This window comes from Melozone crissalis, unplaced genomic scaffold, assembly GCF_028551555.1.
Source record: "Melozone crissalis strain CALT ecotype California unplaced genomic scaffold, PUWL_Pcris_2 ptg000034l_1, whole genome shotgun sequence".
In the NCBI taxonomy this organism is placed as follows: domain Eukaryota; kingdom Metazoa; phylum Chordata; class Aves; order Passeriformes; family Passerellidae; genus Melozone; species Melozone crissalis.
The window spans coordinates 25214232-25238131 of NW_026535812.1; the positions used below are offsets into that span (position 1 = coordinate 25214232).

The following is a 23900-nucleotide window of genomic DNA, read 5'->3' on the forward strand; positions in this document are numbered from 1 at the left end:
TTTCCCCTCCCGCATTCAGCCTGCGTCACTCCGCCGCTCCCGAGCCGGAGCGTGGTAATCCCTGCCCGCCCCTCGCCCCGCTGCCCGCGGGAGTCCCTGCGCTGCCCGGGGCCGGCCGCGCTCCGAGCCCGGAGCGCCTTGAGGTGCCCGGAGCCCTTGCGGAGCCCGGATTGCCTTGAGGTGCCCGGAGCCCTTGCGGAGCCCGGAGCGCCTTGAGGTGCCCGGAGCCCTTGCGGAGCCCGGAGCCCTTGCGGAGCCCGGAGCGCCTTGAGGTGCCCGGAGCCCTTGCGGAGCCCGGAGCCCTTGCGGAGCCCGGAGCGCCTTGAGGTGCCCGGAGCCCTTGCGGAGCCCGGAGCGCCTTGAGGTGCCCGGAGCCCTTTGTGGAGCCCGGCGCGTGCCGTGCCCGGCGCTGTGCGCGGTGCCCGGAGCCCTTTGTGGAGCCCGGAGCCCTTTGTGAGCCCGGAGCGCCTTGCGGTGCCCGGAGCGCCTGCGGAGCCCGAAGCCCTCGCGGTGCCCGGAGCCCTTTGTGGAGCCCGGAGCTCTTTGTGAGCCCGGAGCGTGCCGAGCCCGGAGCCCCTCGCGGTGCCCGGCGCCGTGCGCGGTGCCCGGAGCCCTTTGTGGATCCCGGAGCGTGCCGTGCCCGGCGCCGTGCGCGGGGATACCGGAGCAGCGCCGCCCCGCAGCCGCAGCACGGGCAGACCCCGCCGGCTCCGCGCAGCCTGCGCTCCCCCAGCGTGAGCCGTGACCGGCTCTCCCCTCCGGATCTGTGCTGTGGATCACCGAGGTTTCCTCGCTCATCCTGAGGAGCGGCGCTCGGCTGTGCTTCCAAGGATTGCTTGGCTCTGAAGGCATGAAGATCAAACTGAGCCTTTCCCGAAGGGAGAATTTCCATTCTGCTTGCCAATAATGCCCGAGTTACAAATTTAATGGCAGACCTTGAAGTATATAAGAATTTAAGTCCAGAAAAAGGTAAGGATGTTTGAGTTTGGAATTGCCGTAAGACAAACTTGTAATCTGTCCGGAAATAGTTATAGAAAAATCAGGTAACTTAACCCTTGGGTTTGGTAAATTGCAGTGTTTGTGCGGACATTGTTGGTATAACAAGTGTGTATCTATTCCTGAATGTTTAACGAGAAAACCTGGTGGGTTTGTATTGACTGGAAAGTCAAGTCAGCTTCTCTATGAAAACATGTAGCTTGTGTTTGAGATACTGCTCTTTTGATGAGAACAAACTGCACTTCTGTGTTAGCCTAAATTATTACAAATGTGTTTGCCTTGAATGAAAACATTCTTGACCTTTTCATCTGTTGGGAATTTTGCTGTGGCTTTCAGTGGAGAGGAGTTTTTTTTAGTAGCACTTATAATAGTATAACACATTTGCAAGTGGTATGTAAAATTTGAATGAAAGCTCTGGATAAAAGATGTCTTTCCAAGAATTGCAGGAGATGGTACAAAAAAGGAAGACATCTTGAATAACTTTCTTCAGTATCTCGTAGTTTATAACATGTAATTTTTTTCAGTTTAAGTCAGTGCTGAATGGAAAGTGGCAGTTAGCTTAAGCCTCTAAGTGGATAGAGAGTGAATGCTATAGAGAGAAGGAGAAATCATGGTAGATTCAAGTTAATTTTTGTGTTTTGCTCGTCCTTAAGGATGTTGGATTATGTTCTTTTAAAGAAAACACTTAGAAAATACATTTAGCATAAGAGCTTTCTTGCCAGAATTGTGTAGTGCAGAAGAAATTTTTGTGACAAGATTGTCTGTAATTTAAAATCAAACAAGCTAATCTAAAATAAAGCCATCAAAAGTCATGGATTATACTTTGAAATATCATCTTTCCTGTTATAAGACGTTAGAAAATTTCAGGGCAGTGTTGGCAGTTGATACTTTTTTCCCTTTGTATCTGTCATGGTTGATTTTAGTAGATATTTTTTATCTGCTGGATGTCTCTGGGAATAGGGACAGCTGTTGTATAGAAACCAGAGCCTATTTCAGGCAAAATGAGTTATTTGAGGATGCCCTGCAGGAAGGGCTGCCTGTGCTGAGCCGGGGTGCCAAGGGCTGCTGGTGTTGGGCACCCAGAGCTCTCCATGGCTGAAGGAGGGCAGGTGTTACTCCATCTGCCTCCCCAGGTAATGGATACGGCCCCACTGAATAATTCACAGCAGCCAGCTCTCCTCGAGGGGCTGCACCAGGCCTGCAAGGAAAGCATCAGCTTCAGGGTTTGAATCTCTTGGCCCTGTGTGTGTGGGTGAGCTCACTCCACAGCAGGGAGCTCGGCTGAGGGTGGAGTTCTGCTCCAGGCCACTCTGCAGGCCCCTCCTCGCCCAGATGTGCCAGCAAGGCCAAATGCCAGCTGGTCACCCTTGGCTGTGGCAGTGCCATCTCTGTGTGGGGAGGGCAGCCGGGGCTGTGGAGCAGTGAGCGGCTGTCCCTGCTGTCCCTGCTGTCCCTGCTGTCCCGGGCTGTCCCTGGCACTGAGGTTTGAGGTGGGGTCATGGCCAGGCTCCCCCTGTAGCGGGGACCATGGCAGTGCCCTGTTCAATGTCCTTATTAGTGCTGCTTTGGGACTCGTGTGCCTGCAGCTGTCCAGGCACTGAGTGCAGGCTCTGGGATCCTGGTATGTGAGGGAATTAGCCTGGAACAGCAGACTGGTCTGAGTGCATATGGAAGGCACCAATCTCCTGGGGAGAGCTTGGCCATCCACAGCTTTCATTCCAGTAACAGCTTAAAGCTGTCTCAGCATTAAGTGCACTCACAAGAAGTTGGCACGTGCACATGGCAGCTTGGGCAGGTGGAAAGCCTCCAGGTGTTTGGTGTGTCCTGAGCAGGTTGCCCCGTGTTGCCCTGAGTGCTGGCTGCCCCAGTGTCACAGTGGGGCACCACAAAGTGTCCCTGCATGGCCCTGCTGAGGGTGCTGGAGCTGGATGCTGGTGGGGCAGCGTCTCACCAGCTCTGCAGAGACGTGGCTGGCCAGGGAGTCACTAGGTTCTGTGCTTGCTACCTGCTCACTGTTCGTGGTTTTGGTGCTTATGAATGGGATCTACTCATTTCAATAAATCCACAGAGCACAGTCGTGGTGTTAGGGGAAACATTTTTGTCATTTGCTGAAGAACTGCTGCCTTTCCAAAAGCCTGGGGCGTAGATGGGAGTTGTTGAGGTAGGTAACTCCTTCAGTGCTCATCTGGAGCCTGAGCTGCCCCAGTGCCACACGGGCGTCAGTGGTGGCACACCGCAGCCTGGGGACAGCAGGGGCTGCGAGCAGCACGTGCTGACAGAAACCTCCCAGCTCTGTCCAGCGCTGAGCCTGCTGCAAGGGGCGTGTGTGTGCTGGCTTTTCCCCTTTCCTCCAGCAGCTGGTGCCTCGGGGAGCGAGTGCTGCTCTGTCTCCTTGCCTGAGTGAGGTGGGAGCCGTGAGGAGCCCAGGCTGGCTTTTCCCTGCTGTAGGGCAGGGAGCTGTGCTGTGCCAGGTCATCAATACAGCAGAGAACGGGCTCACAGGCGTTCCCACGTTACCAGCAGAAACATCGATCAGCCTGGAACTCGGATGCACAAAGCAGCATCATTTTCAGTAATAAAATCACTTCGGTGTTTGAGACTGTCAGTTCGTTGTTTGCCCACAGATGACTCACCGTCGGTGACTTGCACCGAGGCAATTTAAAATAGAATAGATAAACATGTTTCTTTAGCAAAATGGCTATTTCTGAGGAGGGTGAATAAATTAGTTCATATCATCTGTTGCACTGCAGTCTCCATTCATTACTTTTAAAGGTTAATTAACTTCACCTTCCATTCTATTCTGCTTTTTTCCCTCTTCCTAGCCTGCAGCCGAGCCCCAGATGTGGCTTTGCTTGGCAGCCTGGAGGGGAGCAGTGCTCCCTCAGCCTGGCCCCAGGTGCTGGGCACTGGATGCCCTTCCAGCTGCTCCTGTGCCATCGGGGCCCTCCCACCCCAGCCCGTGGTGCTGACAGGGCTGAGGGGCTGCCACACGTGGCCGTTTGCTGATCGACCTGCAGACATCAGGGCTGACTGCTTGCGCTGAGGCTGGCACAGTTCACCCTCTGCACGTCTCTGTGTGGGCACAGGGCTGAGATCTAGGAAGGGCCTTTTGGTGGTGGGGTTTTTTTCCCTATTTTTTGTGAAATTGGTGCAGTGGGAGGTGTGACATACAAAGGGCGGTGTGGTGAATGAGGAGCTCTGCCCTAGCTCAGTGTGCTGTGGTGGGAATTGTATTTGTTGCATCATACAACACAGGGAGGCTGAGAACAAGGTCTGGTTCACTGATGTATGATCCTTATTTATGCACTTATTGATTTCTTCAGAGGGCAGACATGGGATTCTGGCAGAGAAAGAGCTCGTGGCTCGCTGTTCTCCACCTCTGCATCCAGAGGCTCAGCTCCTGGGCTGCTCAGATGCTCTGTGCCAAGGAGGAGCTCCTGGCACTGCAGGGGTGGCTCAGCTGCCGTGAGGAGCCATTGCCCTCCTGAGCAGAGGTTCCCCGGCCTGGGGAGCCCCAGGTTTCCTTTGGGGACACGGGCACAGACCTGGGGATGGTGCCTGGTGCTCCGTGCCATGGTCACACACAGGGAGGGTCCTGGAAGCACCTGGGGATGGTGCCTGGTGCTCCGGGCCATGGTCACACAGGGGGAGGATGCTTGTCCTGAAAGCCACCCTGGATCTGGCACAGTGACACCACACACCTGTGTGCTCGTCCTCCCCTTGGCAGGGGCAGCGGAAACCCTTCCCCTCCTCCTCCTCCTCCTCCTCCTGCCTCTCTTCCCACCTCCTGCTTTTGCCACTTTCTGGAGTGTCATAATCGACTGCTGTGCCCTCCCCGCTGAGGGATCCTCGAGGAAGAAAGAGGATTAGGATGTGCAAACTTAACCGTGTTTGCTTAATAAATCTGTGCTCCTTGTTCACCCCATTGATGTGACAATGCGCCTTGGCACTCGGCCATGGCTGTGCTTTTTTCAGTGTTGACAAAGGATTAATTCCACAGCCCTAATGGGAAACGTACAGTCCCCAGCCACGCTGCGCTGCTGTGGCACCAGGGCTCTCACAATGCACAGCTCTGGTGGAGTTGTTTCTGAAGAAAGGATGAAACCTGGGCTAATTGCTTGAAGATAATGAGTGGAACTTTGCTGAGCTGGCAGAAGGAGGGGTCCTTGGGCAGGGCTGGAACACATGCATTATTCATGGGGTCCAACAGGGCAGCACAGCCCCCGTGAAAGAGGCACTGGCCTGGCAGGACATTTCTGCGCTGCACAGTGCTCTCTGAAGTCTCAGTGAGGCAACAAAGCTTGTCATTAAGGACCATTCAGGCTCTTTTTGGATTATACTGTGGTGCCAAGCTTTTGTTTGGATACTTCTGGTTCCTTTCTGATCTGTCAGAGCAAAAGAGGAGGGGGCCTCGGCCTGGGGAGGAGCTCTGGGCTCTCCCATGGCAAGAATAACTAAGCGTTGTCAGGGATCAGCTAGAAAAGGTGAAGAGCAGAGACCTTTCACTTGCAGTGTGAAAATAAGATGAGTTATTGGCCGTCCTGGAAGCACTGAGCCCGCAGTGTCAATAGGGGAGGCTGAGGGAGCAGCTGCTGTGAAATATGTGTTACTCAGACACGACTTCTGGGAGCTGCTGCTCCCCAGCTTTTGCATTTGTTTTGGGTTATTTTGAAAGAAAAAAAGACACCACCAGACAGTTCCCAGACTTACAAAGAGCTGAAACACGCTGATAGATTTTGGTTGTGCTTGGGGTTGTTTCTCCATTCTGGATAGTGAATGGTTTTGCTCTTCAGCTTCACCCCTTTATTGTTTGCATATTATTTAGTGACTTTACAAGCACGAGCTGCTTCCCAGAGTTCGTGATTTCCTTTGATTAGACGCCATTCAGTTGTTTGAGTGGTCTCAACTTGTGTTTGGTTTCTGGTGTTGATGCTCTGCCTCTCCAGGGCTGAGATGAATTGCCCGTGCCCTTTCCAGCCTCTGGTGGCTCTGCTGGTGCTGTGTGGCTCCCTCGAGGGTTTCTTGGGAAGTGCAGAAGCGTGAGAGATTGATTGTCCATCTCATGTGCACGGACTCCCAGAGATTACCATTAAACCCACTGTAAGAAGCTTAATGTGAAATTCCGTGAGGCTGCAAGAGCTGCTGCGAGGCAAATTACACTGGCATAAAATATGAGCTGTGGCTGTTTGAACCAAAGGCCAGTCCTGCTGGGGAGCGCCCCAGACCTGCACCTGCCCCCTGTGCCCCCGGGCCCTCGGGCTGTTGTGTAACCCCAACAATCAGCATCACAGAACACCCAGAAACCCCAAATACTGAGTGCAGGGCAGAAGAGCTGCTGCTGCACTTAGAAAAGTAACCCCTGCCTTTCATGGGTACCTTTTATCTCTTCAAGCCTAATGTTGGCTTAATGCAGTTGATGCCTGTCATTTAGATACCCAGTTTATATCCTCTTTCATAATTATACTTCTCAGTGTTTGGTAATGCTCTTTATACCTTATTTAATCTTTTTGTTTTGTCAGATGCATGTAGCAGTAAGTCCATAAAAGCAAGATGAGACCAGACCTTTTGTCATTTGGTTGCACTTTGAAATATTAATTTCTTAACATACAGGAAAATAAAAGAACATTTGTGGACAGCAATAAGAAATTTGTTTTGATCTTTGACTTTAAGTAAAATTCTCTGCCTCACAACAGGGGTGAGACAGATAATTCCTTTTGCTGTATACTCTTGGCAGTAGAGTTGTGCTGCTAATGCAAAGGTAATAGTGTTTTTTTGAATAACTAAACACCAAAGTATAGTAGCAAGAAATAGCCAGGATGTTTAGTTAATCTCAGAGAACATGTTTTATGGGAGGGGGTGTTTGTTTCGCTGCAGGGATGTGGCCTGTATAGCAAAATGCTCTTGTGTTTGCTGCTCAGTGTAATGTCTTACTTCCCTAAATAATAATCATTTTCTCCGGCATTGACTGCAGGGTCCTGCACACCCTGAAGTCCCTGTGGTGAGCACAAGGGCAGGCAGAAGTGTGACTGCTGGGATTAAATGAACTTTAAACAGAGGAATTCCCAGCTCCCGGGATGCAGGAACGGCCCCCGAGCCATGGGGGTGTGTGGGGATCCTGGGGGGCTGGTGCTGAGCCATCCCTGGGCGTCAGAGGGTAACCCGAGGGCACGGGGAGCGATGAGAGACGGGGGGATGGAGGGTGGCATGGGGACAGAGGGTGGCATGAGGGGATGGAGGGTGGCATGGGGACAGAGGGTGGCATGAGGGGATGGAGGGTGGCATGGGGACAGAGGGTGGCATGAGGGAATGGAGGGTGACATGAGGGGACAGAGGGTGGCACAGGGACAGAGGGTGGCATGAGGGAATGGAGGGTGGCGCAAGGGGATGCAGGGTGGCACGAAGGGACAGAGGGTGGCATGGGGAGAGAGGGTGGTACAGGGATGGAGAGTGGCACGGGGATTTAGGGTGGCATGAGAACAGAGGGTGGCACAGGGACAGAGGGTGGCACAGCCTGGTTTGGGGATTAGCGCCATGGAGTGGCCACAGCTGCCCAGCAGTGCCAGCTCAGTGGGCAATGAGAGCAGCGTGGGCAGGGGCACCCACAGAGCTGCCTAAACTAAATTAAAAAGGGCTATTTGAATTCAGGTCTGTGTTGCTTTAAAGGGTTATTTTGGGAGCAAGAAAAGGAGACTGGTCTTTCATTATTAAATCCCGTTAAACTCCAGGATGTCTGTTGGGATGATTTTAGACTGTCAAGTTTGCATAACTCTGCAAACAGAAGTGAATGTAGTTTTCAGGGGTTTTTAATTTTAAATTAAAGCTTCAACTATCATAGAATCATGGAATGGTTCACCCAGTTCCAGCCCTTCCTTATACATTGCATAAGCATCATTTTTTATTTAAACTTCCAGATTAATTTTCTTTGATCTTGTAACATAAACTCCATTGTGTCCTAGTTTAATTCATTTTCAGACTTTGAGCAAAAAATGCCCAGCTAGTCCTTGTGTTAGAAGAATAGCTTTTAATGGGAATCATGTCTCGCTTCCCCAAATTTTAATCTGTGTCTGCATTGAGGAGCTGCTTCATTTACTCTGTATTCCTGGTTTATCTACAGGATTAGATGTTTTTCTGGAACCAGCTTCCCTATTCCTTGGTGCAATCCTTCCTGAACTGCTCTTCTGGAGCTTTATTCTGCCCTGCACTGCTCAATACCTTCCCTGATTCAGATGCTAATGTGTGGTGTCTGGCAAGGGACCGGCATTAGCATACTGAGAATAGATTTGAAAAAGACCTTTTTTATTTGCGTGCTTATATTTTATAAATAGCCTGAAGGGGAGGATGGGGTGTTTTGTAAATGGTTTGCAGAGCTGAGATCCAGTGGGCTCGTGATTGCTGTGGCATTTCCATTACCCCAGTCCCTTCTTGAACGTGGAGCCTTTGTCATTAACACCTACACAGCAGCAATGATGCCATGAACTCTCTTGCGTGTTTACTATTCTTTAAATGTTTGAATTCTCGTGGTACTTCCTTGGAATTGGGAAAGTGCAGGCAGCAAAGGTGGTGCTCCCTGGGGCACTGGACCCACTGCAGGTGGGGTTTGGGAATGGAGGCTGTTGAGATACTGGGCAGGAACTGGGATTCTTCCACTTTGTAAAGGAAAGTGATTTAAAATCTATTCCCTGTGACTGAAGTGTGCCTGAAGCATGAATGTGACTGCACCCATAACAATTCCAAATGTGGTGTAGAAATGTTGAAGCAATTGAAATGGTGAAGAAGGAACTAGATTGCCTTTTATGGTTTTTGTTTTCCCCCACAGTTTTGTTGGCTGCAGTTACCTGAGCGTGGCCCATTCTCTGCTTTTCTTGTATGGAACAGATGTGATCTCCCTTCTGCCTTTTGCTGGCTGTCCTCAATGGCATCTCAGTGAAACCGGGCTGGGATTTCTTCTCTGACAACCGAGCTGGTGTTAATAGAGAGACTTATGTGAGAATTAGATATTTTTGTAAGACTTTCACCAGTCACTGCTAGCCTTAGGTGCAAAGAAGCAGATTTTCTGTGTTGAGTGGCTTGTGGCTAAACCTCTTAGCGAGCTGAAGCGCTGCTGGAGTGATGTCTGTGTTAGTGAAAGCAGAGGTGCTGGAGGTGTGTGTGCCAGGCTGGTGGGGCAGGGCACGTTAGGGTACCCAGCTCTCAGGGTGAGCACCCTCACTGCTGTGCTGGGACAGGTCCTGTTTGTTTGGTAGGAACCCAAGGCAAGCCTGATCTAAGCTCAGTTCCACGGGGAAGGGCTGGCTCTGCCACGAAAAGGCATTCCTGTGCGGGTGTACATTGGGACTTTTAGAGACTCCTTTTGCTTCAGTTCATCTTTCTTCTCTCAGGTTCAGAGTTTTCCGTCCCTCGTGGTGTAAATGTTTGTCTTCCTGGTACTTTGTGTGTATTAGATATATCCAAGTTAATGCTGCCCCAGCCAACATGTGGATATAGTCTAACATCACCTTCTGGCTTGGTTTATGTCACATTTGTGGTTTATCTTAAAGCCCTTCCAAACTCACCTTCATTCAGCGTGTGCTCATCCAGGGGGTGCCATTATTTATGGACATAATGAAGGACACATTTATTGCACTCACATGAGGCTTCCAGAAGAATTTGGTTCTGTTCAGCTCAGCCTCAGTCCCCTCCTTTCCCCAAAAAGAGAACTGAGGAAAAAGACTCCTCCTGATGGGTTGATTCCATGTGGGGTTTGCCTTGCCAGCTCCGGGTGAGTGAGGGAGCCAGGGCAGGTCATTCCAGTGCCAAGGGCTGCTCAGCCCTGCTTTGCTCAATGTTTAGATGCTGCTCTGCCTGCCTGTGAGCGTGTCAGAGCTGTTGGGAGAATAAATAAATAAATCCCAGCTCTGGCAGAGCAGTGGGAGTGTGGGTTGGCCTTTGCTGTGACTCTGAGGAGCACTGGGGAGAGAAGTGCTGCAGAGAGGAAGGGTGATAAGAAATAGAGACAGACCCAGAGAGTTTATTTGGGAGCCAGCCAGAGTGTAAACAAATCACCCAGGGAGATGAATTTGGAGTGATACCAAGCGAGGAGAGGCTGTGAATGGATAAAACCAGAAGGTAATTTAAGAGCATGGATATGTACTGAGATCAAGAGGAAATCTTATCTTGATCCTTGTGTTTGGAAGGCTGCAGGAGGGCGGATGGGAGATGAAATGGAAGAGATGGGTTTATTTTAGTCAAAACACAGAGGAGGAAAAAAGCCTTATCATTCGGATGGGACGAGTGGATAAAAGGAAATCATCCCAGTGTGAGTTGGAAGGTCGGTGGCAGCATGGAGAGGGTGTGAATGTGTCTGTGTCATTCTGTGACCAGCTCTGCCAGTGGCACAGCACAGGGACAAACTCCAGGGCTACTGAGCCCAAAGGACTGCAGGGCTTGAATGAGCATCTCACCAGTCCAAGTGCATGGAGTGCTGGGGTTTAAATTACAGCACTGTGTGCAGTAATCGAAAAAATGTAAATAAGATGAGCATGAAACAACTATAAAATGTTTTCCTTCAACACAGATGAAAGTTTTCTTTGTCTCCTTTGTTGAGAGGGTGTTCAGACAGATGAGCTGTTCCATTTTCCTGTGTGCAGAAGGGGGCAGTGAAGGAGGAACAGTCTCCCAGCGCTGCCCACTTTGTGTCACTGCAGGTTCAGGCCAGAGCTGGGTGTGCCTGGCACATGCTGGGCAGCCCGTGAGCCATGGCATTAGTGGGTGAGGTGGCCGTTCAGCTGAGTTTGTTCTGCTCTGCCCCACAGTTGAAAGATGCATGAGTGTGATGCAGTCTGGGACGCAGATGGTGAAGCTGAAGAGTGGAACCAAGGGGCTGGTCCGTCTCTTCTACCTGGACGAGCACAGGACCTGCATCCGATGGAGGCCCTCCCGCAAGAGCGAAAAGGCAAAAAGTAAAGTAACCTCCTCCTTCTAATTTCTGGGGCAGTTCAGTATTGGAGTGTGACTTACAGAGCCACACAGAGGCTCGTGGGCTGATGGGAGATACTTGGTGTCTGTGTCCTGTGCTCCCTTTCTGTAGCCCCAGCCCTGTGATGTTCTGGGCAGTGCTCAGAGCCTCCAGGGCAGCCGGCACATGGCACAGCCGTGGCAGGGAAACCTTCAGTCCAACAGGGCTTTGGGATGTGGAGATGTAACATTAGTAAAGTTTAGTGCCTCTGAGCCTGAATAACTCAGATTGGGAGAGGCAGGAGAAGGCTGGCTGTCCCAGCGAGGGCTTTGGGATGTGAAGATGTAGCATTAATAAAGTTTAATGCCTCTGAGCCTGAATAACTCAGACTGGGAGAGGCAGGAGGAGGCTGGCTGTCCCAGCGAGGGCTTTGGGATGTGAAGATGTAGCATTAGTAAAGTTTAGTGCCTCTGAGCCTGAATAACTCAGACTGGGAGAAGCAGGAGGAGGCTGGCTGGTGTCCCAGCGTGGCCTTTGGTTCCCTTTCCCCCCAGTTGTCATCGACTCCATTTACAAAGTCAGCGAGGGCCGGCAGTCGGAGATCTTCCACCGCCACGCCGAGGGCAGCTTCGAGCCCAGCTGCTGCTTCACCATTTACCACGGCAGCCACCTGGAGAGCCTGGACCTGATCACGTCCAACCCCGAGGAGGCTCGCACCTGGGTCACGGGGCTCAAGTACCTCCTGGCCGGGATCAGCGACGAGGACTCGCTGGCCAAGCGCCAGAGGACGCACGACCAGTATCCTTTGGGGGCAGCCTCCTCCTGGGCCACGCTCCTGCCTTGGTTTCCAGGCACCTCAGCACAGCCCGTCCCTTCTCCTCCTGTCGAGTGACCAAAGCCCTTCCACTGACTGCGATGGAAACCTGAGCAGTGGGTTTGACACGGACGCTTCTGTGTGCGATAAACCATGGGCTGTGCTTGGGGGCTGGATCAAACTGCATGGCAGTCAGGGGATAGGCTTGCATTTGGTAATGAATTCCCTTTTGAAGGGGAGAACCAGTTATTTCTAGTTATCTCAGTACCTCAATAACTCCTGGCCATCTCTGTTGCTCTTGTGTAAGTCAGATGCCTGTGTCCTTCCCAGCCTCCATTGTTGGTCAGGAGCACAAATCCTTAAAGCTCCTTAAATGTTTGTTGTAGCTCAGTAGCCAAAGTGAACCTCATGTTCTCTGAATATTTTCTTCATGTGCCTTTTTTTTCCCAATAGTTTTTTTTTCACAACACTGATGACTAAAATGTTATACACAAAGAACACTCTTCCCCCAAATACCAAACCCCAAGGCCATCTTAATTAAAATTGTAACCTGTCTGTTCTTCTGCCTCATGGAACTCTCCAGTGGAACTCCTGGAGAATATACATATTTCAGGTATTTTTAATTTATATCTGCCTGATTGCCTCTGATCCACAGCAGGCACAGGTCCATTGGGGTTGTATTGCATGCTCTGTTGCACCTGTCCTCAGCTTGCTGTATTTAACCATGGCTTTTCTGAGCTGCTCCTGTCTGCTGTATCTTCTCTCCTGGTGAAACATCACTGCAAGTCCTGTTCGTTCTATCCAGTGTGGCAGCTGGGAGCCTGCACCCAGAATGGCCCTGTCCCACTCCCAGCTGCTGCAAGAGCTTAGCAGGAGGTGCTGAGGGATATTTGTGCAAGGAGGGGGTGAAAGGTGCTGTTGGGAGGTGAAGCTCAGGTAGAATGAAGGGACAGGTGGAAGAAGATCCCAGAGTAAGCCCGGCAATATTTGAAACCTTTGGAGCACGTTCTCAGAGGAGGAACCAGCACCAGAAATGGGAGTGCAGAGGGGCTGAGCTGTGAATAATTGCCATAACCCAGTGGTGGTTTAAGCCTTTGGCTGAGCTGTAGTAAGGGCAGGGGCAAAAGGTTCTTTCCTGAGCTGCCCTGCCTCCTGTGCCCGGGGAGAGCCCTGTGTGCCTGTCCTTGACACGCTGGCAGCTGGGTGAAGCAGACCTTCGAGGAGGCTGACAAGAACGGGGACGGGCTGCTGAACATCGAGGAGATCCACCAGCTGATGCACAAGCTGAACGTCGGCCTGCCCCGCAGGAAGGTGCGCCAGATGTTCCAGGTGTGTGCTGGGGGACAGGTAACACCCATTTGTGGGCACAGCCAGGGCAGGCTCTGCAGCCTGGGACCACAAACACAGCACTCGCAGGCTTTTCAAAGTCCTTCCTTTCTGTAGGCATCAGAATGTTGTTTCAATGACAGGAAGCACACAGAAAAGTTACCAGTGTTACTCTTTCTGCTGCATTGTTGGTTTCAGCTCTGTGAACTGAACTGTTCAATGCTGGCACTGATGGACAATGAAGTCACTCTGTTGCTACTAAAATATTTTTATGTCCTTTATGGAAAATTATTTAGTAGAAACTGGCTTTATGCAAGAAATTAGGTTTTCTTTAACAACTTCCTCATATATAGCCATTCAGATTTGATGGATTTAGAATCAATTTTTTACTTCTGTTGTCTGAAAACGGCTCCCATTTTCCATCAGTCCTTGTGTTTACTGCAGGAAAGGAAAGATAAACCAAGGACATAAGGGAGAGCAAAATATGTCCTCTTCACTTTTCTAAACCAGTACCAGCTCAAAGCTGGTTTGCTGTAAAACATGGGAAAGTTGAAGAATCTTCTATTCTTCATAAATTCCCTACTAGAGATACATCTTTGGAGTCTGGAGTTACTCCCAAAGACCTGGAAACTGGTGGGGTGGTGTTGCAGAGATTAGTTTGGGTTGTACTCGTTCCTACAGATTGTAAATGTAATCTAAGGCATGTAATAGATCTAAAATGATTTAAAACCCCATTCAACACCATTTAGCTGAGAATTCCTTTCCTCTCAGCTGACTTGCTGTGATAGGAGTTTGCAGCCCCTCTCTGCATGGGGACCCACACAGTGCCCGCCAGCCGTTCTCCAGAATATATTCTTTGTTTTGAAAATCCACAGCAATCCTCTTAGGCAGATGTTCACAGGAAAAAAGCTTGTATTAGTGTGTGCTAAGTACTGTTTTCTTCTCCTCCTACCTCTGAGGAGAAGCAGCAAATCCAGCCTGGAGATGCTGGGTGTGTGTTTTGGTGGGGAGTCTCAGTGCTGCTGCAGAGCTGTCCCCTCTGCAGAGTGCTGCACATAAATAATGTGCATTGGAGACTCTGACACTGTCCTGAGTGGTTTAAGACGTCAGACTGTTGTTGGGGAAGCCTTGGGTGATATTGTTATGCCTCTTGCTGAGTTTTAATCCAGGATAACTGCAGGGCACACAGGAGGGCAAGAGATCAGAATAAAGCCCAGGGTGAGCCTCTTTCTGGGGGAAATAAATATGGAATTAAAGAAGGAAATTAGAGTTTCATGGGGAATCTGTGGCTTTAGTTTAGTAACTGTTTTCACCAGTAACCCCAGAGATGATGATATAATTTTGCAGTTATTTTAGCCTGTTAGGATTTGTGTCTGAACAGTCTCGCAGACCAGAATTTGCTACATTCCTGTTGGTGTACACAAGTCCTGCTCTGTTTTATTCCCTGATTTCTCCTATGCTGAGCATGTTTACCTGAGTGCCATTGCCTCTTAGGAGGCAGACACAGATGAGAACCAAGGAACCCTGAACTTTGAAGAATTCTCAGTGTTTTACAAGATGATGTCCTTGCGTCGAGATCTGTACCTGCTGCTCCTAAGCTACAGTGACAAGAAGGATCATCTCACGGCTGAGGAGCTGGCCCAGTTTCTGAGGGTGGAACAGAAGGTAGGGCAGTGTCTGCACCCATCTCTATGGTCATGCACTTACATCCAAGTGTAGGGAAAGGATTTTATGGAAAATATTAACTTGGGGCAGAGGGCAAAGCCCAGATGTGACAGAAGGGAGTTCTGAAGGTTTTGTTGTTTTTTGAAATGCTTATAGAAAGAGTTTGAGCTGCTTTGGATGATTTTTGCAGTGCCCAGGATGGTGGTGTGAGAGGGTGCTCAGGGACCTGGAGCAGGAGGAGGAACACGTGGCAGAGCTGCCTTTGGGGTGCACAGGGACATCATGGAGCTGCTGCTGCTGCAGAACGCTGGAGCTGACTGTCAGGTCTGGCATTCTGCACCCTCTCAGTGCTCTGTGTGCCCTCCTGAGAGCCCTGTGTGGGCAGAGCTGCTCTGCTCGGCACTGCTCCAGCAGCAAACCACAAACAGTGAAAGCAGCAGCTCCTCTTGGCCGGGCGGTTGGAGGCACCTTGCAGCCCTGTGCCCCTTCCCAGTGCCCAGCACTGGAGGTCAGGAGATTCCTGAATGTTCCCATGCCCCAGAGCAGTGTTCCCTGCTCCCCTGGGACAGGGCAGCATTGCCCCAAGAGCTGATCGTGCTCCTAGGCAGGAGGCAGCTCCCCAGTGCCCTCAGCACCCAAACAGCATCTTGGTTTTGCTGTTGTCTGGATGCTTGCAAATCTGTGGACAGTCTGTTCTGCTCCATCTGCTACTCATTTGGCAGGATATGAAACACTCTGCAGCCTGGGGACAGAACAAAAGCGGCTTGGGGTTTTTGTTAGCTTGTTAAACTGGCTTCTTTTTTAGGGGAGCTCCCTGTTTAGGAGAGCAGCCCATATTATTTTTAGTGGAGTACTCTATAAAGTGTAACAAAAAAATGAATGGCCAAAGTCATCACCTCTCAAGCTACAATTAAAAAGCACAAATGTGTGGACTTTTCCCCAGCAGATGCAGCTTTGGACTAGATTAGACATTGCCATTCCTCAAGCACATGAGAAGCCCACACTGGGCCAGCAAGGAGCCATGGGGGATAATGGAAAAGTGAATTTGAGCCAGCTTGTACCAGAACAGGGCCTGCTCTGAGCAGTGTTTGCAATCAAACACCAACCTGAGCAAGGATAATCAGTTATTTTTCCTACTGAATTGTTCTTTTTTATTATCCTGTGCAATTCCTACAGCATCTCAGGATGGTTGGCTTAGCTGGGACAGTACAAACAGTGAACTGGACGATGGCACAAGAAAGGTGCCAGAGGCCTGAGAGCCAGTGTTGTCTTCCTGTGATGTTGGTAGGGGAGAAATGAAATCCACCCCATCCTCATTCTCCCTTTGGTTCTCTACAACTCAGGGCAGTGAGGAAAGTTGAAATAGGAGCTACTCCTTTCCTTTAGCTCTGAAGGAAATATAAGTGAATACTTGTAATTGCCCCACAAATCAGTTAGAACCTCAGCTGTGGCCTAGCTGAAGCTGTTGACAAAATTCCTATTTGTTTCAGAAAAGCTGCTGTTTTTCATTTCAGAATGTAATTATTTCTCTCCTAGCCTGTGTGTTACAGTGAACTCCCTTGGAAGTAATGAAATCATAGGAGTGGAAAACGCATGAAAATGAAATCCAAGCCTGCCAAATCTTTTTGCATGTCTAAGAAGATTGTATTAAAGAATATAATGTCATAGTTCTCATTTCAGCAGTATTGGCCAGTACAACTATTAAGGCTGCTAAACAGCTAATTTTAATCTTGAGACTAAAATGACATAGGTTTTAATTGATGGCTACCTCTCACTCCTGTTTATCTCCTCTAAGTTAAGTAGATTTTCACATGCTGGTGATGTTAAAAATGAGTGTACCTCCACTGTTGTTTTTGTGCAGATGAATAATGTGACACCAGAATATTGTCTGGACATCATACAGAAGTTTGAAGTGTCAGAAGAAAACAAGAAGCAAAACGTTCTTGGGATTGAAGGTAAAGGTTTTGTTTTCAGAGCGAGTTTTCTCTGGCCATGCTGCAGTGGAGTGGAAGTGCTTTGATGTGTTTTGGTGAGGCTTTTGCTGTCCCTGGATCAGCCGTCGGGAGCGTGGGAGCGTTTTGTGAGTCAGGGGGGAGATGTGAGTAGTGTGGTGAGGCAGCAGCTCTCAGCCATCCATCACAGCCACCCTCAGCAGTGGGGCTGGATGCCTGAGGCTGTGGGGATTTATTGCTCACTCTCACAAAACTGTCCTGGACCATGCACTTCATCTACAGCCTGCTCCCAGCGAGGTAATGAAAGCAAAGTGTTCATTCTGCCTCGGCTCTGGGGATCTGGGATCCTGCACAATCCATTCCTTTATGCTTCTGTGAAATAAAGTACAGATAGTTGCATTTTCATTGGGTTTAAATATGTGACTCCCGTTGCTTGTGAAAGCACTTGTAAATTGTATGTTTATTCAGAATCCAATTTAGTATCAGATCAGCCTCAGAGCTGAGATGAAACAGATTAAAAGCCATGTTGTGCTCCTTTGCCCAGAAGGAAGCTTCTGTGGAGCAGCATTATGTATGTGGTGATTTGGGGAGGGGGAAGTAGGAATTTTCCTCCACATGGTATTTAAATCCTTGGTATGGCCTCCCTTCAACAAGTTTCTGATGTGACCCAGGGCGCTGCACTCAAACTGGAAAAAAGAAAGGAAAACAAACAAGCTGTGACACTTAAACAATATTTCTGCAAGCATTTCTGCTCCTCTTAACCTGCTGCTGCAGCTGCTTTTATCGCTGAGCTGCTTTCAGGGCTGGTATTGTTTGCACAGTCCTTTGCAAACGTTTTACGTGTTTAATTCTTAAAGGATGTATTTTTAAAACTTTATCTGTACAGCGCTGCTCTGTTTAGAGGGTTATAAATGAAGTGCCATCTTCTTGAATAAACTTGCAGGAAAAAGGAAATTGTGAAGCGAGGATGGTGGGTCAGCGCCCTGGCTGCCGATGCACGGCTGTGCTTTGGGCAGCTGCTGCCTCGCGTGCCCCCGCGTGCTGAGGGCAGTGCCACTCTCAGCACAGGAGTGCCACCCGGGAGCTCTGCTGGGAAAGGCGTTCGTGTGTGAGCCGGGGCGGCCTCCCCGTGCCCTGCGGTGCCTGGCCACCGGCAGAGGCCCAGGGGGGCTCAGAGCGCTGCCCTGTGCCCGCAGGCTTCACCAGCTTCATGCGCAGCCCGGCGTGCGAGGTGTCCAACCCGCTGCACCGCCGCGTGCACCAGGACATGCAGCAGCCCCTGTGCCACTACTTCATCGCCTCGTCCCACAACACCTACCTGAGCGGGGACCAGCTGCTCTCCCAGTCCCGCGCCGACATGTACGCGCGCGTGCTGCAGGCCGGCTGCCGCTGCGTCGAAGGTGGGCTGCATGGGGCTGCATATGGGGGGCTGCATGGGGCTGCACGGGGGGGCTGCATGGGGGCTGCATGGGGCTGCATGGGGGCTACATAGAGGCTGCTCGGGGGCTGGCTGCATGGGGGCTACAGGGGGCTGCATGGGGCCTGCACAGGGGCTGGCTGCACGTGAGCTGCATGGGGGCTAGCTGCATGGGGATGCATGGGGGCTGGCTGCATGGGGATGCACGGAGGCTGGCTGCATGGGGATGCATGGGGGCTGGCTGCATGGGGATGCACGGAGGCTGGCTGCATGGGGGCCGCATGGGAGCTGCACAGGGCTGCATGGGGCCTGCACGGGGCTACATGGAGGCTGGCTGCACAGGGCTGGCTGCATGGGGCAGCACAGGAGCTGCACTGGCCACTGCCTCAGGGCCACACTCCCAGCAGCGATGCTGGGCTGCCTCAGGCACTTTCTGACCACTCCAAACTGGATTTTCCTGTTGGGAATGATCACCTTGGGCAGGCATCCCAGACACCAGAGAATCACAGAATGGTTGGAAGGGGTTCTAAAGATCATCCAGCTCCAACCCTCTGCCATGGGGATCACACTGGATTCTTTTTTAAACTGTGCATGATTTAAATAATAACAAAACATTAGTGGTTTATATTAGTATTAGTATCTTTCTTTTCCAAAAATAAATAAAGTCTTTTGGCAAAGTTAGACTCAACATTAATTTTTCATGAGTAGCATTACAAAAGGTCATCTGGAAAAAAAATATTGTTAATCTCTATTTAAAAATTAATTAGAGAAAATGAACCTGAGAAAACTGGGTGATGGCCTTCTGCAGAACAGCTCCCAAGAACACTCAGCAGTGTTATTTTCCTTGACCTCAAAGCTATTGCAGCTACTTGAGAGCCCAGGGACTAGCTCTGCAGCTTTCTGCTTGGGAACTTTAACTGCCTGTAGAGGCAGCAGCAGTGACAAGATTGGTACAAATTCTGGGTACAGGCATTCATTAGGAAAAGCATTCTTATGCTGGTCCATTCTGCATGTGCTGGATTTGATGCTACTCTTCATACAGTCAGTTATAAAGCTGCAAGTTAAATTGGGAGTGGGAAAAGATAAGTTCTTTTAAAATAGTTTGTCCTCGGAAGCAAAAACTCCATTCCCAAGGTAGCTGTAAACATTATTTGACCTATTACACTTTTGTAGTTTTATATATGAGGAAAAAAACCTCAAATTAATACAAGGGGGAAAACAGTTCTAGGATGCAGAAATGTCATCTGAGCTAGGAAAAGACTGTCCTGTTAGTCTGAGCTCTGCTGGCAGGGCAGGGGAGATGGAATGGAGGTGCCAAGGGATGGAGTGAACCTGGCTGAGCAGGTGAGCTCTGCTGGCAGCAGGAGCACAGGAATGGGGAGGCTGGGGGCATCCCTTAATGTGTACCTGTTCTGGTCTCAACAGTGGATTGCTGGGATGGCCCAGATGGGGAGCCAGTGGTGCACCATGGCTACACCCTGACTTCCAAAATCCCCTTCCGGGACGTGGCAGAAACCATCAACAAATATGCCTTCATCAAAAACGAGTAAGTGTGGAGCCAGCTTTGCAGCTACACCTGTTTTCTGTACTTAATCCCACACTGAAAACAACCATCAAGCCCAGGAAGTGCAAATATTCCTTCAGGCACATCAGGGTAGATTCTGTTCCCCTCTTTATTACCTGGGTTATATTTATTGTTCAGCTGCACAAGCTCTTCCCATCAGTTGAGGGAGAGAGTTCTGCCCAAGTTGAACCTTGTTGTGCTCTTGAACTCAGTAAGGCTTTGGACAGTCTGACACTGCTGATTATCTTTCAACAGAACTTCCCACTCACATCCACAGGGAAATTCTCCTGAAAAATCGATACTGTGATCTTCTCTACCTACTGAAAATACTTTATTTCAGCAGAGAAATTGAAAAGCTGTCATGTGTAGTTTGAGGAAATGCTGAGGTGTGGGGTAGTGTTCTGAATCGGTTTCATTTGCCACGGTGCTTTATAAGAGTTTATTATGAAAACTGTGGATTTTACCCATATATATATATATACACACATACATACAGAGTAGTCTCAAATTATGAGTGGGTGTCGAGAATTTTGAGTAGTTTAAACAGAATAAAAGGAAAATACTTCCTTTTCTTTATTTAAATAAAAAACACCCAACAATGGATTTATGGGAAAGAAAACAACCAAGCCCAAAAGTTTGGTGTTATTGATGAGAAGTACAAGGTGGTACTTTCAAAACTAAAGGAGATGGTTGGAGTTACTGTGGGGTTCCTTGTTATAGAGCCCTGGGGCTGCCAAGAGTTTAGAGAACAATGGGGCAAATCTGTGCAAGATCTTGGCTGTTCCATTCCCAGGTGGGTGGTAAGGGTGCAGCTCTGACAGTGTCTGGGGCTTTGTTTCCAGGTTTCCAGTGATCCTGTCCATTGAAAACCACTGCAGCATTCTACAGCAAAAGAAGATCGCCCAGTACCTGAAGGAGATATTTGGTGACAAACTGGACTTGTCATCTGTGAGCACTGGAGACCCCAGGCAGCTTCCCAGCCCTCAGGATTTAAAAGGGAAAATCCTAGTGAAGGTAACTTGCTGGGCATGTTGAGAATGCAACAAAAGTCAGCTTGTGATTTTTATTGCAGATTTCCTTTGGAGGACCAGTTCATATCGCTTTAGCATCTAAACATTACCTGACAGTCTCTCCTTGGACAAAGTACTTTGGAGTGGTAGAAAAGTGAAGCTCTCCTGCCCTTCCCCTCAGCCAGCAGGGAGCTGCAGTTCATGGGATGGAGCTCTGTTCATGGCTCACCTGCTGTGTTTATGGGAGGAGAGCAGCTCAGGAGGAGCTGGAGCTGCAGTTCATGGGATGGAGCTCTGTTCATGGCTCATCTGCTGTGTTTATGGGAGGAAAGCAGCTCAGGAGGAGCTGGAGCTGCAGTTCATGGGATGGAGCTCTGTTCATGGCTCATCTGCTGTGTTTATGGGAGGAGAGCAGCTCAGGAGGAGCTGGAGCTGCAGTTCATGGGATGGAGCTCTGTTCATGGCTCATCTGCTGTGTTTATGGGAGGAGAGCAGCTCAGGAGGAGCTGGAGCTGCAGTTCATGGGATGGAGCTCTGTTCATGGCTCATCTGCTGTGTTTATGGGAGGAGAGCAGCTCAGGAGGAGCTGGAGCTGCAGTTCATGGGATGGAGCTCTGTTCATGGCTCATCTGCTGTGTTTATGGGAGGAGAGCAGCTCAGGAGGAGCTGGAGCTGCAGTTCATGGGATGGAGCTCTGTTCATGGCTCATCTGCTGTGTTTATGGGAGGAGAGCAGCTCAGGAGGAGCTGGAGCTGCAGTTCATGGGATGGAGCTCTGTTCATGGCTCATCTGCTGTGTTTATGGGAGGAGAGCAGCTCAGGAGGAGCTGGAGCTGCAGTTCATGGGATGGAGCTCTGTTCATGGCTCATCTGCTGTGTTTATGGGAGGAGAGCAGCTCAGGAGGAGCTGGAGCTGCAGTTCATGGGATGGAGCTCTGTTCATGGCTCATCTGCTGTGTTTATGGGAGGAGAGCAGCTCAGGAGGAGCTGGAGCTGCAGTTCATGGGATGGAGCTCTGTTCATGGCTCATCTGCTGTGTTTATGGGAGGAGAGCAGCTCAGGAGGAGCTGGAGCTGCAGTTCATGGGATGGAGCTCTGTTCATGGCTCATCTGCTGTGTTTATGGGAGGAGAGCAGCTCAGGAGGAGCTGGAGCTGCAGTTCATGGGATGGAGCTCTGTTCATGGCTCATCTGCTGTGTTTATGGGAGGAGAGCAGCTCAGGAGGAGCTGGAGCTGCAGTTCATGGGATGGAGCTCTGTTCATGGCTCATCTGCTGTGTTTATGGGAGGAGAGCAGCTCAAGAGGAGCTGGAGCTGCAGTTCATGGGATGGAGCTCTGTTCATGGCTCACCTGCTGTGTTTATGGGAGGAGAGCAGCTCAGGAGGAGCTGGAGCTGCAGTTCATGGGATGGAGCTCTGTTCATGGCTCATCTGCTGTGTTTATGGGAGGAGAGCAGCTCAGGAGGAGCTGGAGCTGCAGTTCATGGGATGGAGCTCTGTTCATGGCTCATCTGCTGTGTTTATGGGAGGAGAGCAGCTCAAGAGGAGCTGGAGCTGCAGTTCATGGGATGGAGCTCTGTTCATGGCTCATCTGCTGTGTTTATGGGAGGAGAGCAGCTCAGGAGGAGCTGGAGCTGCAGTTCATGGGATGGAGCTCTGTTCATGGCTCATCTGCTGTGTTTATGGGAGGAGAGCAGCTCAGGAGGAGCTGGAGGAAGCCCCAGAGCTCTGTGCAGGATTAATTGTGTGAGCCCCTCACTCCAAACAGATTTGCTCTGAAAGGAATTCCAAAGGCCAGGACGGATAAAACAGGGAAGGAGCACAAGGCAGACCTTTGGGAGGATGATTAATAGAGTTCTGCCGCATTAGATTGTCTAATTTACTGGGACACAGGGGGGCAATTACTTCTGTGTGAACTCTCAGGATACTCTGGCTTTCCCCCTGTCCTTGGCTGCAGGGATTCTCAGTTTGTCTGATGTTAGCTTGAACATGCTGCAGTGCACAGTACAGAGCTGACCCTGAATTAGGAGCCCTTTGAGTGCTCAGCCGTGATTTTGCATTTCACTGCATCCGTTTGCTGGGGTGGCTGCTGGTTAATGAACTGTGCAAACACAGTTTGGTGTTTGAGGGATCCACAGGAAATCATGTGGAACATCACTCCTGCAGAAATCCCCCGGCACTGCGCTAAAGGCAGCGCAGGCTGGGTGCTCTGGGCTCTTACCTGAACTTCTGAGCTGCCTTTCCAGCGCGTCTGAGCTGTCATTGCAGGGTGATCCTCCAGCTCTCACTGCTGGGGCCCTGTGGAGCTGAGCTGCTTTCAGGATGAGAAATTCTATCTCGAGCATCCCAGCATCCCTGCACAAAGCCCTGCTTCCCATCCCCTGCTCAATTTAAGCAGCTCTGTTGGAAAACATGAAATCAGATTTAGGAATCAGTACCTTGTTGAGAAGTAAGCCAGCTTCTCATCTTTTTGCTATTGCATTTGCTCTTTTTATATATTCTCCTTTGAAAGGCAGTATTGATTCACTAGTATTGATTCACAAACAATTTCAAATAATGGCATGATTTTCATCCTGTAAGTGGATATAAAGATTCATTCTAGTTACACTCAGGGATTTCAGCCAGTGTAAAGGTACCAGCATGAAGTGAATTTGACCCCTCATTAGCAGCAGCATTATTAATTTCAAAATGCAGCCTCAAAATCAATCCTCTGCCTTTCTGCAGAAATCCTGAGTGTCATTCCTGTCTCCCACTGATGAAGCAGGTAGGCTGAGAACATTTCTGTGCACAGGAGCAATATCACAGAAGTTTAGTAGGTGATTTGTGTAGGAGCAGATGGTGAAGCAAGAGGGGCAGACTGGGTGCACTAACTAACACTGACCGCATTTATTGGGGTGTTTTTTCCTCATTTTAGGGTAAGAAGTTGCCCTGCAGCCTTGGAGCAGATGCTGAGGAAGGAGAAGTTTCAGAAGAGGACAGTGCTGATGAAATTGAGGACGACTGCAAGTTAAAGCCCTGCTTTGTATGTGCACACAGCTCACAGAGTGTGACAGCTCTGCATCCCTTACATGCACACTTCTGTCCTACTTAGAGTTAGCAGAGTTTTTCATCCTAAGTTTTTAATTCCTGTGTCAGGTTCATGCTGCTCCACAGGATTCACTTTTACTTTAAGTGCCTTATGTAAGAGACTGGTTTGAGTCTCTATGGTCTGGATGACTGTTAAC

General features: G+C 50.0%; 1 protein-coding gene across 1 annotated transcript in view; it reads left to right on the plus strand.

The window, feature by feature from the left end:
• The window catches only part of PLCH1 (phospholipase C eta 1), a 47126-nt gene that overhangs the window by 7501 nt on the left and 15725 nt on the right, over positions 1-23900 (plus strand). Inside the window, exons 2-10 of the mRNA XM_054282912.1 lie at positions 10788-10934; positions 11485-11728; positions 12944-13073; positions 14565-14735; positions 16597-16690; positions 17884-18087; positions 19530-19650; positions 20511-20682; positions 23591-23698. Coding sequence (XP_054138887.1) covers positions 10788-10934; positions 11485-11728; positions 12944-13073; positions 14565-14735; positions 16597-16690; positions 17884-18087; positions 19530-19650; positions 20511-20682; positions 23591-23698 — 1391 coding nt within the window. The remainder of the gene's footprint in view (positions 1-10787; positions 10935-11484; positions 11729-12943; positions 13074-14564; positions 14736-16596; positions 16691-17883; positions 18088-19529; positions 19651-20510; positions 20683-23590; positions 23699-23900) is intronic.